The sequence below is a fragment of the Macaca nemestrina genome, chromosome 9 (genome assembly GCF_043159975.1).
Source record: "Macaca nemestrina isolate mMacNem1 chromosome 9, mMacNem.hap1, whole genome shotgun sequence".
NCBI lineage: Eukaryota > Metazoa > Chordata > Mammalia > Primates > Cercopithecidae > Macaca > Macaca nemestrina.
Genome location: NC_092133.1, coordinates 91,428,653 through 91,444,608, shown reverse-complemented (window position 1 = coordinate 91,444,608; position 15,956 = coordinate 91,428,653). Strand labels below are relative to the sequence as shown.

General features: G+C 34.7%; 1 protein-coding gene across 1 annotated transcript in view; it reads left to right on the top strand.

Moving 5' to 3' along the window:
- The window catches only part of LOC105463240 (ankyrin repeat domain-containing protein 30B-like), a 256,388-nt gene that overhangs the window by 108,254 nt on the left and 132,178 nt on the right, over window positions 1–15,956 (top strand). The window contains exons 45-46 of the mRNA XM_071068724.1: window positions 13,693–13,906; window positions 15,220–15,403. Coding sequence (XP_070924825.1) covers window positions 13,693–13,906; window positions 15,220–15,403 — 398 coding nt within the window. The remainder of the gene's footprint in view (window positions 1–13,692; window positions 13,907–15,219; window positions 15,404–15,956) is intronic.

The window sequence follows — 15,956 nt, the reverse complement described above, 5'->3', positions numbered from 1 at the left end:
CACAACAAACTGTCTCTCAGATCACAGTGCAATCAAATTAGAACTCAGGATTAAGAAACTCACTCAAAATCACACAACTACGTGGAAACTGAACAACCTGCCCCTGAGTGACTACTGGGTACATAACAAAATGTAGGCAGAAATAAAGATGTTGTTTGAAACCAATGAGAACAAAGACACAACATATCAGAATCTCTGGGCCACATTTAAGCAATGTGTAGAGGGAAATTTATAGCACTAAATGCCCATAAGAGAAAGCAGGAAAGACCTAAAATTGACACCCTAACATCACAATTTAATGAACTAGAGAAGCAAGAGCAAACAAATTCAAAAGGTAGCAGAAGGTAAGAAATAACTAAGAACAGAGTAGAACTGAAGGAGATAGAGATACAAAAAAACCCTTCAAAAATCAATGAATCCAGGAGCTAGTTTTTTGAAAAGATCAACAAAATAGATGGCTAGCAAGACTAATAAAGAAGAAAAGAGAGAAGAATCAAATAGACACAATAAAAAATGATAAAGGAGATATCACCACCGATCCCACAGAAATACAAACTACTATCACACAACACTATAAACACCTCTACACAAATAAACTAGAAAATCTAGAAGAAATGGATAAATTCCTGGACACACACACCCTCCCTAGACTAAACCAGGAAGAAGTTAAATCCCTGAATAGACCAATAATAGGCTCTGAAATTGAGGCAATAATTAATAGCCTACCAACCAAAAAAAAGTCCAGGACCAGATGGATTCACAGCCGAATTCTACCAGAGGTACAAAGAAGAGCTGGAACCATTCCTTCTGAAACTCTTCCAATCATAGAAAAAGAGAGAATCCTCCCTTACTCATTTTATGAAGCCAGTATCATGCTGATACCAAAGTCTGGCAGAGAGACAACAAAAAAGAGAATTTTAGACCAATATCCCTGATGAACATCAATGCAAAAATCCTCAATAAAATACTGGCAAACTGAATCCAGCAGCATATCAAAAAGCTTATCCACCATGATCAAGTTGGCTTCATCCCTGAGATGCAAGGCTGTTTCAATAAACATAATGCATAAACATAATGCATCACATAAACAGAACCAAAGACAAAAACCACATGATTATATCAATAGATGCAGAAAAGGCCTTTGACAAAATTCAACAGCACTTCATGCTAAAATCTCTCAATAAATAAACTAAGTACTGATGGGACGTATCTCAAAATAGTAAGAGCTATTTATGACAAACTCATAGCCAATATCATATTGAATGGGCAAAAACTTGAAGCTTTCCCTTTGAAAACTGGCACAAGACAGGGATGCCCTCTCTCACCACTCCTATTCAACATAGTGTTAGAAGTTCTGGCCAGGGCAATCAGACGGGAGAAAGAAACTAAGGGTATTCAATTAGAAAAAGAGGAAGTCAGATTGTCCCTGTTTGCAGATGACATGATTGTGTATTTAGAAAACTCTATCATCTCAGCCCCAAATCTCCTTAAGCTGATATAAGCAACTTCAGCAAAGTCTCAGGACATACAATTAATGTGCAAAAATCACAAGAATTCCTATACACCGATAACAGACAAACAGAGAGCCAAATCATGAGTGAACTCCCATTCACAATTGCTTCAAAGAGAATAAAATGCCTAGGAATCCAACTTACAAGGGATGTGAAGGACCTCTTCAAGGAGAACTACAAACCACTGCTCAACAGAAAAAAGGGGACACAAACAAATGGAACAACATTCCATGCTCATGGATAGGAAGAATCAATATCATGAAAATGACCATACTGCCCAAGGAAAATTTTAGGTTCTATGCCATCCCCATCAAGCTACCAATGACTTTCTTCACAGAATTGGAAAAAAGTACTTTAAAGTTCATATGGAACCAAAAAAGAGCCCTCATTGCCAAGACAATCCTAAGCCAAAAGAACAAAGCTGGAGGCATCACGCTACCTGACTTCAAACTATACTACAAGGCTATAGTAACCAAAACAGCATGGTCTTGGTACCAAAACAGAGATATAGACCAAGGGAAAGGAACAGAGCTCTCAGAAATAACACCACAAATCTACAACCATCTGATTTTTGATGAACCAGACAAAAACAAGAAATGGGGAAGGATTCCCTGTTTAATAAATTGTTCTGGGAAAACTGGCTAGCTATATGTAGAAAGCTGAAACGGCATCCCTTCCTTACACCTTATACAAAAATTATTTTCAGATGGATTAAAGACTTAAATGTTAGACCTAAAACTATAAAAACCCCAGAAGAAAACCTAGGCAATACCATTCAGGACAGAGGCATGGGCAAAGACTTCATGACTAAAACACCAAAAGCAATGGCAACAAAAGCCAAAATGGACAAATGTGATCTAATTAAAGAGCTTCTGCACAGCAAAAGAAGCTTCCATCAGAGTGAACAGGAAACATACAGAATGGGAGAAAATTTTTGCAATCTACCCATCTGACAAAGGGCTACTATCTGGAATCTACAAATAACTTTAATAAGTTTACAAGAAAAAATCAAACAACCCCATCAAAAAGTGGACAAAAGATGTGAACAGACAGTTCTCAAAAGAAGACATTTATGCAGCCAACAGACACATGAAAAATGCTCATCATCACTGGCCATCAGAGAAATGCAAATCAAAATCACAGTGAGATACCTTCTCACACCAGTTAGAATGGTAATCATTAAAAAGTCAGGAAACAACAGGTGCTGGAGAGGATATGGAGAAACAGGAACACTTTTACACTGTTGGTGGGAGTGTCAATTAGTTCAACCATTGTGGAAAACAGTGTGGTGATTTCTCAAGGATCTAGGACTAGAAATACCATTTGACCCAGCAATCCCATTACTGGTTATATATCCAAAGGATTATAAATCTTACTACTATAAAGACACATGCACATGTATGTTTATTGGGGCACTATTCACAATAGCAAAGACTTGGAACCAACCCAAATGTCCATCAATGATAGACTGAATTAAGAAAATGTGGCACATATACATCATAGAATACTATGCAACCATATAAAAAGGATGAGTTCATGTCCTTTGTAGGGACATGGATGAAGCTGGAAACCATCATTATGAGCAAACTATCACAAGGACAGAAAACCAAACACTGCATATTCTCACCCATAAGTGGGAATTGAAATATGAGAACACTTGGATACAGGGTGGGGAACATCACACTACAGGGCCTGTCATGGGGTGGAGGGAGCGGAGAGGGATAGCATTAATAAAAATACATAATGTAAATGATGAGTTAATGGGTGCACCACACCAACATGGCACATGTATACGTATGTAACACATCTGCATGTTGTGCACATGTACCCTAGAACTTAAAGTATAATAATAAAAAAAAAAAAATTTCCATCTTTACTTACTCGCTTGTGGAAGACATTAGGGATGGAATTACCTGACTGTGCGAAGCTATGTTTCATCTATTATTGGTGAATATAAGCATATATGGGCAGCCACACATGTATATATTTTTTCAGTATGGTCCAGAAGTTTTCATACTTTAATAAATGAGCTACAGATCTTGTTAACAATGCACATTCTGATTCAATAGACTTGAGGTTGTGCAATTTTAATAAATTCTCAGGTGATGCTGATGCTGGTGGTTCTTGGACCATGCACTGAGTAGCAAAGGTATAGAGTTTTCATTGAAGTAATTTGGAAGAAGAGCAATTGGATAGAATGTCAAGACATAACAGAGTCAAGGGCAAGCATTATTTTGATTTTGTTTCTCAGTATGTTTTTAGTCAGAAGCGAAGAAAGAGGTTAAAAAACAACAACAGAATTTATAGATGCCCAATATTACTTCCGAACAAGAGAAAGAAAGTGGTAGGAAAATTTATTTTTAAAAGTGTTGAAGGGAAAGAATCAAAACTACAGATCTGGAGATTATTTTTGCTAAAGAATAGCAATTGTGAGGCATGAAGGGGGAGGGGAGGAGAAGCTAAGTAGGTAATTTTGAAGTTTCTGAGAAGGAAACTTGAGTGAACTCATTTCAGATGCATTTGGAATGTCTGCACTCCAGAAGGTTAGATTATGTGTGCTCTGGACAGTATTGGAAGAAGCAGGGATTACTAGATTTGGCGTCTACCACAGTGACTCATTACTCTTTTCTATTACTTTCAGGATTCATAGAGACATGTTTTGTTGATATTATTTATTTAAGTGAGATAAATTTGAATATGAATCCATTGACTTTTTTAGTAAAATTGCTGCTCCATAATAATCTGTTAGATGACTGGGCCCGGTGGCTCATGCCTGTAATCCCAGCACTTTGGGAAGCTGAGGTGGGCCGATCACTTGGGGTCAGCAGTTCGAGACCAGCCTGGCCAACATGGTGAAACCCCGTCTCTACTAAAAATACAAAAAAAAAAAAAAAATTAGCTGGGTGTGGTAGCACACGCCTGTAATCCCAGCTACTCAAGAGGCTAAGGCAGGAGAATCGCTTGAACCCAGGGGGCGGAGGTTGCAGTGAACCGAGGTCACTCCACTGCATTCCACTCTGGGTGACAGAGTGAGACTCCATCTCAAAAAAAATAAAAATAAAAAAATAAAAATTTGTTAGAGACTAACATGGTAAATCAGTCTAATTTTAGAAACAAAAACTAAATTTATTACTTGAATACTAAAACTGATTTTTAAATAAATATTATTCTGATTTCAAAATGAAAATGGTTATAACTAATTAATATTTAGCAATCAAGTTTTTGAATAAATATTTCAATACTGAAAGTTTTTTATACATTATTTTCTTTATGAGTTTTATATGCCGTCTTATATGAAGGGATGAAAAAACATTCAGATGGATAAATGACGGGTTGCAAAAATGTAGGCATAAAATTACACCACATGTGTATGGAAAAAAATGAATATTTTTATTTACTATTATTCCCTAATATACATCCATGCTCATGAATTCATTACACTTTCGTTAATGAGACATCAGTTTTACATTCAGCTAAACTCTTATTGTAACTGTGTACCTTCTCAATTATAAGATAAATTAAAGAGTATGATGAATGTTTATAATTTAATGATATAAGTGATTCTGAAGTGTATCTTGTAGTTCAGAAGCTCTCATAATTTATAACTAGTATATGTTAGCCATGTGTGAGATTCATAGATGCCATGTGATAAATGAGCTCTAGATGATGAAATGGTTTGTAAAATTTTCCTTGTGTGTTTTTTGCTTTTTTTTCTTTTTCACATAAAAATTTTAAACTCAATGTTTTTGTTTATAAAGAAAATAGTTACAAATTTACTTTTTGTCACCTGGGACTGCACATTTTTGATATAGTTTGAACCTAGACTTTTTTTAAACTTGTGAAAAATTAGGTCACTTATGACTATTATTTTTATATAAATTTCTGATATATTTATCCAAAATTTCCCAAGTACTTTCTTAATACATTGGCGCATTAGAAAGAGACTATATCATTATAATTTTTTTAAAAAATATATTCAATAAAATGTTTTAAAGTCCATGTCTGTATCATTCATTGACACAATAGTTTCATTAATCTTTAAACTTTAAATGACTAGACATAAATTTCATTGATATAAAAGTATCTTTGAAGAATCTTATTGATGAATAATTTATCCTGGAAAATGAACTAGTCATAAAGCTTGCTGAGTCAATCAAAGAAAGTAACAGTAAAATATTAATTCCTGAAAGAAAATGAGGGTTGATATTTAACTAAACTTACCTGGGTAAATGGCAACTATCAGACATAGTGTGTTTTTTGCGGGGAGAGGAATACAGGAGACTGCTTTTTTGAAGAAAAAAAATCATACAAGCTTTTTATAAGTCTTACGTCAGGGTTTTGATAAGGAAGCAGAGCCATTCATGACCACTCAGGACATAGAACTGATGCTGCGTTTTCTCTTTCCTCTGGGAGCCTCTTTGCAATTCATTAAGAGCTTTTCCTGAGACCCTTGTCTTGACTGGTGCTTGTCCTCCTCATTAGGGTATCCAAACTTCAGGCTAGTTTTGTCAGTCCAGTCCAGCTTGTCAGTGTACTTTTGTTCAGCTTCATCTTTCTTTCTGGAGCTGAGTACAGAATTCAGGGCACTGGGCATTACACAGACCTGTCGATAACCTGAGGGAACAAAGAGTTCTTACCAGTAAGACAATGACAAAGCATATTCTTACGCGCTTCTGCCACAGTATATTCTAACCTGCGGTCACCATTTGTTGGCTGGGAGGTTGCACTGCACACCCCATTACAAAATTTGCTGACTCAAGTGCGGATAGGAAAATGATATAGGCTTCTTGAGACCTCCACTTTCTCATTTCTGCAGCAAATCAAGGGCTTTCTCACATGCCCAGTATGCTGCCATGAGAACTAGCATTTGGGAAAACCACCATACTAAGTTTACATATAACCAAAAGAATCATACAGAGGCTGACTCCCCTGGCAGCACTCAGAAACAAATTGCATTCCTCAGTATATGTTAAAGTCACACCCTCCAGGGTGACAACATGTCTCAAGCAAGTGAAAGTAAACTTAAATAGAAGAAGTGGCTCTGTTTTCAGATTAGAAAGATGAGCCAAAAGTTCGGAAAGCTGAAAAAACACAGGGTATCAACACACAACTTTGCCCCTCAACCCTTTGGCAACCACTAATCTTTTTACTCTATCCATAATTTTGGTTTCTGGATAATGTCATTTGTGGAAATATGCATTTAAGTCTTTTCGTACTTGATAGTTCATCTCTTTTTAGTCCTTAGTAATATTCCATTGTATGACTATAGCACAGTTTATACACTCATCTTTCTAAGGTTATCATTGTTACTTCACAAATTGGTTGAATTTTTGCATGCATGTTCATAAGGCAGTTCTCTTGTTTGTAACAATATCATCTGGTTTTGATTTAGAGTAATGCTAGCATTATACACTGAATTGAAATGTACTCTGTATTAAGCTATTTGTGCATTGCTATAGATAAATACAGGAGATTGGGTAATTTATGAGGAAATAGGTTTCATTGGCTCACAGTTCTACAGGTTGTACAGGAAGCATAACATGGGGCTCTGCTTCTGGGGAGGCCTGTGGAAGCTTACAATTATGGTGGAACCTGAAGAAGAACTTGCACATCATATGGCTGGAGCAGGAGCAAGAGAGAGAGGTGGGAGGTGCCATGCACATTTAAATGACCAATTTTCATGAGAATCACTATTATGAGTACAGCACCAAAGGCATGGTACTAAATTGTGAGAAATCTTTCCTCATGATGCATTCACCTCTCACGAAGCTTTACTTCCAACATTGGGGATTACATTTCAATGGGAGGTTTTGGTGGGGACACACATCCAAACTCTATCATAATTTTTAATTTTAGGGGTAGAGTTTGTTTAAAATTATATCTCTTTTTTTTTCTAAAATATTTGGTAGAACTCACCAGTGTAGGAATCTTGGCCTGGACTTTTCACTCTAGGAAGATTTTTAACTATAGCTTAATCTTTTATATATTTCAGGCAATGCAGGCTATCTATTTTTTCTTCAGATATTGTATTTTTTTGACTACTGCCTAGATTTTATTTTCCTGTTGTTGACATCATTTATATTTTGGCAAAAGAGAGTTTGATCTTTTCCATAAATATTTCCTCTGAACCTTTGCCAGAATCAGTATCCTGTCATTCCTAGTTAAAAAGATTTTCTTATATTACACTTTAAGTTCTAGGTTACCTGTGCAGAAAGTACAGGTTTGTTACATATGTATACACATTCCATGGTAGTTTGCTGTACTCATCAAACCATTATCTACATTAGGTATTTCTCCAAATGCTACCCCTCCCCTAGCCCCTCACCCCCCAACAGGCCCTGGTGTGTGATGTTCCCCTCTCTGTGTCCATATGTTCTCATTGTTCAACTTCCACTTATGAGTGAGAATAAGTGGTGTTTGGTTTTCTGTTCTTGTGTTAGTTTGCTGAGAATGATGGTTTCTAGCTTCATACATGTCCCTGCAAAGGACATGAATTCATATTCTGTTTTATGGCTGCATAGTGTTTTGTGGTCTATATGTGCCATATTTTCTTTATCCAGTCTATCATTGATGGACATTTGGGTTGGTTCCAAGTCTTTGCTATTGTGAATAGTGCCCCAATAAACATACGTGTGCATTTGTCTTTATAGTAGAATGATTTATAATCCTTTGGATATATAACCAGTAATGGGATTGCTGGGTCAAATGGTATTTCTAGTCCTAGATCCTTGAGAAATCGCCACACTGTCTTCCACAATGGTTGAACTAATTTTCACTCCCACCAACAGTGTAAAAGTGTTCCTATTTCTCCATATCCTCTCCAGCATCTGTTGTTTCCTGACTTTTTAATGATCACCATTCAACTGGCGTGAGATGGCATCTCATTGTGGTTTTGATTTGCATTTTTATGATGACCAGTGATAATGAGCATTTTTTCATGTGTCTCTTGGCTGCACGAATGTCTTCTTTTGAGAAGTATCTGTTCATATCCTTTGCACACTTTTTGATGGGGTTGTTTCTTTTTTTCTCATAAATTTGTTCAAGTTCTTGTAGATTCTGGATATTAGCCCTGTGTCAGATGGATAGATTGCAAAAATTTTCTCCCATTCTGTAGGTTGCTTGTTCATTTTGATGCTAGTTTCTTTTGCTGTGCCGAAGCTCTTTAGGTTAATTTAGTCCCATTTGTCAATGTTGGCTTTTGTTGCCATTGCTTTTAGTGTTTTAGTCATGAAGTCTTTGCCCATGCCTATGTCCTGAATGGTATTGCCTAGGTTGTCTTCTAGGCTTTTTATGGTTTTAGATCTTATGTTTTAGTCTTTAATGTGTCTTGAGTTAATTTTTGTATAAGGTGTAAGGAAGGGGTCGAGTTTCAGTTTTCTGCATATGACCAACCAGCTTTCTCAACACCATTTATTAAATAGGGAATTCTTTCCCCATTGCTTTTTTTCAGTTTTGTCAAATATCAGATGGTAATTTTCACATTTCAATGAATTTGTCAATCTTTTCTAAGTTGTCATGTTTATTCACATAAATTTTATATTATTACCTTGTATTTTTAAGTATCTGTAGAATCTGAAATAATGTCACATTAACTCATTTTCAAAGTTGGTAATTTGTAGCTTTTTCTTTTCAAGAGCTAGTTTGGCTAGGTAGACTTTTGCTTTTATTGATCCTCTCAAAGTGTTTGGTATTGTTCAAGTTTTCTATCATTTTTGTGTTTTATTAGTTCCATCTCTGATGTTTTAGTTCTCTTTGCCTATTATTTTAAAAATCTATAGTTGGGAGCTTATCAGCAACATAAATTGAATTCTCACAATTTTGGAAGCTGCACACTTCAAGATCAAAGTCTCATCAGATTTGATGCCTGAAGAGGTACCACTTCATGATTCATCGATACATTCTTTTCCCCTGTGTCCTCACATGGCAGAAAGGCTAAAGAGGCTTGCTGGGGTTATTTCTATCAGAGCTTAAATCCATTTATGAAGGGTTGGCCCTCGTGACCTAACTACATCCAAAAACTCCTATCTCTATGATTTGATTTTAGCATATGAAAATTGCAAGGAGAAAAACATTCAAACCAATACAGATATTTATCATTTCCTGTCCTCTGCTTCCACTGAGTTTACTTTCTTCTTCTTCTTCTTTTTTTAGTTTCTTAAGGTAAAAGTCAAAATTATTTATTTGAGAGTCTTCTAATATAGACATTCGTACCGAAAATTTTTATTTAAGTGCTGTTGTAGATGCATTTTGCAATATCTAATGTGTTGCGTTTTCATTTGAAGTTAGTTCAAAATACTTTCTAATTTTCCTTTTTATTATTTTTTGAACCGACCCAGGGTTATTTGGATGTATGTTACTTAATTTGCAATGGTTGAGTTGTTCCAGGTACATTTTTATTATTGATTTTTAATTTGATTGCTTTGGGGTCAGGTAACGTGTTTTGTATGACTTAAAACCTTCTTGATCCTTTTATTAAGATATGATCTAGAATATAGTCTTTGAGTACTTCAAAAGAATGGTGTTGTCTATCATATTCTTACTGATTTTCTGCCTCCTTATTCTACCACTTGAGTAAGGGGTTTAGAAATTTTAGACTATACTTGGGCATTTGTCCATTTCTTTTGCAGTTCTATTTTTGTATCATGTATTTTGAAGCATTTATGTTATTATGTACAGAAATATTTAGGACTGTTATGTTTTCTTGATTAAGTGAACTCTTTGTCACTATAAAATGAGTTTGTTTATTGCTGGTAATAGTTTTGCTATGAAATGTACTTTGGTATTAATACAACCACTCTTCCTCAACCTTCTTTTGTCAAGTGGTAGTGTGGTATATCTTGTTTCATCTTTAACCAATTTTTGTCTTTATATTTAAAGTTTATTTATTATAGGCATTATACAGATAGATCTTACTTTTATATCCATTCTAACAATCTGCCTTTGAACAGTGGTTTTTAGACTAGTTTAATTTATTATGTAATTATTGATATGATAAAAGTTGTCTGTCATCATGCTGTTTGATTTCTATTAGTCCCAGATCTTCTTTGTTTTGCTTTTGTTCTTTATCTGCTTCCTTCAGACTAGTTTAGTAATTTTTATGATTTAGTTTTATATTTATATATATATATATAGGTATAACTTTTATAGTTATTGGTCTAGTTTTATATTTCTTTATGATTTAGTCATATCTTTTTGTGGTATAAGTTTATTTGGTTATTAGGTATAACTTTGCTTTGCTGTCTTAGTGGTTTTTTAGGATTTGTAGTGTATGGATTTACCTCATCACAACCCACCTTCAAGTAATATTATATCATATCATAGATGGTATAAGAAATTACAATTGTATATTTTCATTTCTTCACTTCCAGCCAGATTCCAGCCTGGATCTGTGGGATTGTAGCTTTCATTAAGTTTAGAATATGTTTAACCAATTTTTCCTCAAATGTTTTATTCTGTTTCTCCTCCTATCTGTTTGGGGACTTATATATTACCTGCTGGGAGTTTGCTCGTAGTTCTCTAGTGTCTGAAATTTGTGAATCTTTTCTTTCGTGATGGCAAATCAATCTATGCTCATATCTACTCAGTGTAGCTTTCATCTCTGGCATTGTAACTTGTATCTATACAAGTGCAATTTAGTTTTTGAAAGTATCTTCTATTGCTCTACTTATCTTATTGATTTTTATTGTAAAATAGAGTTGAGTTACTTATAAACAACTTGATCCTTTTCATTTTTGCTTTTTATAGTATGAGCTAACTCCCCACACCTGAGGAAAGGCCTTTCTGACTATTCATTTTCCTGTGAAGTCTGAGTCTTCCAGGTAAATCTATAAAAATAGATACTCTTCTTGCCACTATGTGAGCACCAGGTGTGATTTTCTCTAAATTTACAAGTCCCCCGCTCCGACCCAGCGTGGTCTTTTTTTTAATTTTATTTTTAAATTTTTTTTTTTATTATCATACTTTAAGTTTTAGGGTACATGTGCATAACGTGCAGGTTTGTTACATATGTGTACTTGTGTCATGTTGGCGTGCTGCACTCATCAACTCGTCAGCACCCATCAACTCATCGTTTACATCAGGTATAACTCCCAATGCAATCCATCCCCCATCCCCACTCCCCATGATAGGCCCCAGTATATGATGTTCCCCTTCCTGAGTCCAAGTGATCTCATTGTTCAGTCCCACCTATGAGTGAGAACATGTGGTGTTTGGTTTTCTGTTCTTGTGAGAGTTTGCTGAGAATGACAGCTTGGTCTTAGGTAGTTTTCTGGCTCACATGCAATCTTTATTATTTTGCTAAATACTGGGAGGGGGTTTCCAGGGGTCTCTTGCTGTTGCTTCTATATCTCTCTCCTCCTTAGTGCTTTGTTCTGTAATGTCTCTCTGCTTTGGTTTTACCAGACTCTAAGCTTCATCACTGTAACCAAGAGAGTCTGGTAGGTTCCACTTCAGTTTTTTTTTCCTGTGTCATGTCTTGGAATCCCTGTCAAGGCAGGAAGCTGAAACATTTAAGGTTTGTTTCCCTTTTTTTTTTCTGTTTTTCAGGGATTTTCGTCTTCTTTGCCTAATGTTCAGTGTCTAAAAAAAATGTTTAATGCATTTCGTGTGTTTTATTTTTAGTTATTTCAGCTAAGAAGAAAAATCAATACCCGTTGTTCTCTCTTGGCTGGAGGCAGACTACTCTAGAGCTTCAGCACATGCCATACACTGGATAAAATGCTTTTCTTCCCCCTTTGCTCAGCTGCTTCCTTTCCAATCTTCTTTCCACAGTGTAACCGTACATTCCTCAGGGGAATTTTCCACGGGCCTAGTATATATCTTATTCTTAGCAATCTGTTTTCTTAAAGTATCTATCTGAATTTATAATTGCCACTTTTCTGGGGCTTTGCTTTTCAGTATATTTTAAGCGAAACAAGAGCAGAGGTTTTTTTTTGTTTGGTTTTGTTTTTTTCTGTTTAATCTGCAGAGCTTAGTATAATGCCTTCCACATGGTAGCCAATCAATATATATTTGTTCGGTGTTGCAGGAAGTCAGGGACCCCAAACAGAGGGACCAGCTGAAGCCAAGGCAGAAGAACATAAATTGTGAAGATTTCATGGACATTTATTAGTTCCCCAAATTAATACTTTTATAATTTCTTATGCCTGTCTTTACTGCAGTCTCTGAACATAAATTGTGAAGATTTCATGGACACTTATCACTTCCTCAATCAATACCCTTGTGATTTCCTATGCCTGTCTTTACTTTGATCTCTTAATCCCATCATCTTCATAAGCTGAGGAGGATGTATGTCGCCTCAGGACCCTGTGATGATTGCATTAACTGCACAAATTGTTTGCAGAGCATGTGTGTTTGAACAATATGAAATCTGGGCACCTTGAAAAAAGAACAGGATAACAGCAATGTTCAGGGAACAAGGAAGATAACCTTAAACTCTGACTGCTGGAGAGCCGGACAGAAGAGAGCCATATTTCTCTTCTTTCAAAAGCAAATAGGAGACCTATCACTGAATTCTTTTTCTCAGCAAGGAACAACCCTGAGAAAGAGAATGCGTCCCTGAGGGGAGGCCTCTAAAATGGCCACTTTGTGGGTGGCTGTCTTTTATGGTCATAGACAAAGGGATGAAATAAGTCCTGGTCTCCCATAGCGCTCCCAGGCTTATTAGGACAAGGGAATTCCCACCTAATAAATTTTGGTCAGACCAATTGTCTCCTCTCAAATGCTGTCTCCTGATAAGATATTATCAATGACAATGTGTACCCGAAACTTCATTAGCAATTTTAATTTCAGCCTGTCCTGTGATCTCACTCTGCCTCCATTTGCTTTGTGATATTTTATTACCTTGTGAAGCATGTGATCTTTGTGACCCACACCCTATTTGTACACTCCCTTTTGAAAATCGCTAAGAAGAACTTGCTGGTTTTACGGCTCAGGGAGCATCACGGAACCTGCTGACATGTGATGCCTCCCCCAGACACCCAGCTTTAAAATTTCTCTCTTTGTACTCTTTCCCTTTATTTCTCAGACCAACTGACACTTAGGGAAATAGAAAAGAACCCATGTGAATTATCAGGGGTGAGTTTCCCTCAGTAGTTCAGTGTATAAGTGATTGTTAACATATGCAGCCCTTTATATCCCAAAAGTACTAATATATTTTATTTCTATCTCCTCCTTGAGACAGATTCAACTAGCCTATCAAAAAGCTTGGATGCAGTTCCTTCTTGTAAAAGAGCAAGGGAACTTAAAAAAGATCACTGTGAAAAACTTACAGCAAAAATTGAACGAATGAAAAATAAGTTTTGTGTACTAAAAAAGGAACTATCAGAAACAAAAGAAATAAACTCACAGTTAGAGAATCAAACAGTTAAATGGGAACAAGAGCTCTGCAGTGTGAGGTATGACATCCTAGTTTTAAATGAATATTTCAACTACTTATACTAAAATTATGTAGGATACTTTTTGTAATAGCTGACTTACCTTCTGAGGTTTAACTGGAGAAAAAAATCTCTGTCTTGTAGAGTGTCAAATTCTTTTAAATAATACAAGTTCTTAAATGTGAATATTTCTGCTGATAATTAAATGCATATTTATTTAAATCACAATTTTAATGGCTATATAGAAGGCCATTATTTGGAAATCCTTACTTAACTTACTTAACAAATTAATTTTTTTGATTTTTAAATTTCTGTATTATAAGTGTTGCAAGGCATAACTGCATGCAAATATTTTTCTACCTTTCTAATTATTGACTTGGAATAAATTCTTCAATATAAAAATATTTGGCTAAATTATAAGAAGTTTTTAAGAAGTTATTTGTTCATTGCTTCTAAATTATTCTCAAGAAAATTTATATTCATTTACAGCTCAACAAACAGAGTGTGAAATGGCCATTATTTTCTCCCCCAAAATCAATTTCTTTTAATTATACATGTTTAATGTGCATGGAATGTAGAGAAAATACAGAATAATTTATTAGTTTATTCAACATCTCTTGCTCTCCTACATAAATAAAATTAATTCAGAGTTCTATGTTAAATGCATATTATTTTTATTCTTTAAGTATTATATTCTGTCTTGTGATAAAAGAGATTTAAAATTTGTTGATAAAATATATAATAATCAACAAGATACATTTAAAGCATTACTCAAAAAAGAAGCAAAAGATATATGGGATAACAGATATTAGACTATTTAACCTAATCTGAGATTTTAATATTAAAATTATTTTTAGGGATACTTGCCATATTTTATAAGTATGAATATTTATGTCTAATAAATCAGTAAATTGTTCATAAAAACTAACCAGTTAACTTTAATCAGTCACTTTAATCAGTTAACTCTAAATGATCTGTCCTCATTGAGGAGTAATTTTGACTGTGTAAGATTTTTAAAAAGTAATTTTCAACTTATGAATTTGCTGGATAGCTTCCAGTATTCTTTTCCATAACAGTCATTGCTAGTACAGAAACAGTCGTTAATAGTATGAGAAACTTTCTAACTACAAGATGTTCTTTCCTCACTATTTTTCAAGTATATATGTCATTTGGAAGAGGTTCGAGTAATAAATACCTGAGAACTAGAAAGAAAAAAAAATTCAAGAATATAGGAATTTTATTGGAATAATAAACCAATGTAGTAATAAATGTATCTCACAGTGAATTCTATTTTCTAACAAAATGAATTTTAAGATAAGTATGTTTAATGGCAGATTGACTTTAAACCAAGAAGAAGAGAAGAGAAGAAACGCCAATATATTAAATGAAAAAATTAGGAAAGAATTAGGAAGAATTGAAGAGCAACATAGGAAAGAGTTAGAAGTGAAACAAGAACTTGAACAGGCTCTCAGAATACAAGATATGGAAGTGAAGAGTGTAAGAAGTAATTTGAGTCAGGTAAATCAATCTCTGATAAAAATTTTATATTTCTAACTTTATTTCCCTCTGATTTAGTATGAATTATTCAGGTCTAAATCAGACAAAAATGTTATCTTAAAATTATCACTTTTGTAGCTACGGTTATTTGTTATAAATTATGACATCCATGTAGTATCTTATTTCAGTACAAAGAGCTTTTGAAAACAGTGATTATCCCTACCATATACTTAGTGATAATTTATTAGTACGTAGTTTTTTCCTAGCAACATAGTTAACATTTAATACTGACTCAAACATTATGAAGAGGAAGCAAAAGTTATTGTCATAGTAAACAAGCGCATGGTTTTCTGTGTAGGGCTCTCTAGATTTTATCATTTTTCTTTTGTTTTTGAAATTGAAGACTTCTTTTATATTTACATATTTACCCAGTAGAATTAACTGAGATTTGGTGGAGAGGTCCTGGATGTAGACTCATAAGACTGGGAGAAAATCCTACAACTTGTTTATATTTTTAATCTTTTCCTTTCAGAATTGTGATAACTAAAAGTGCTTGTTACAATGTCTCAATTTA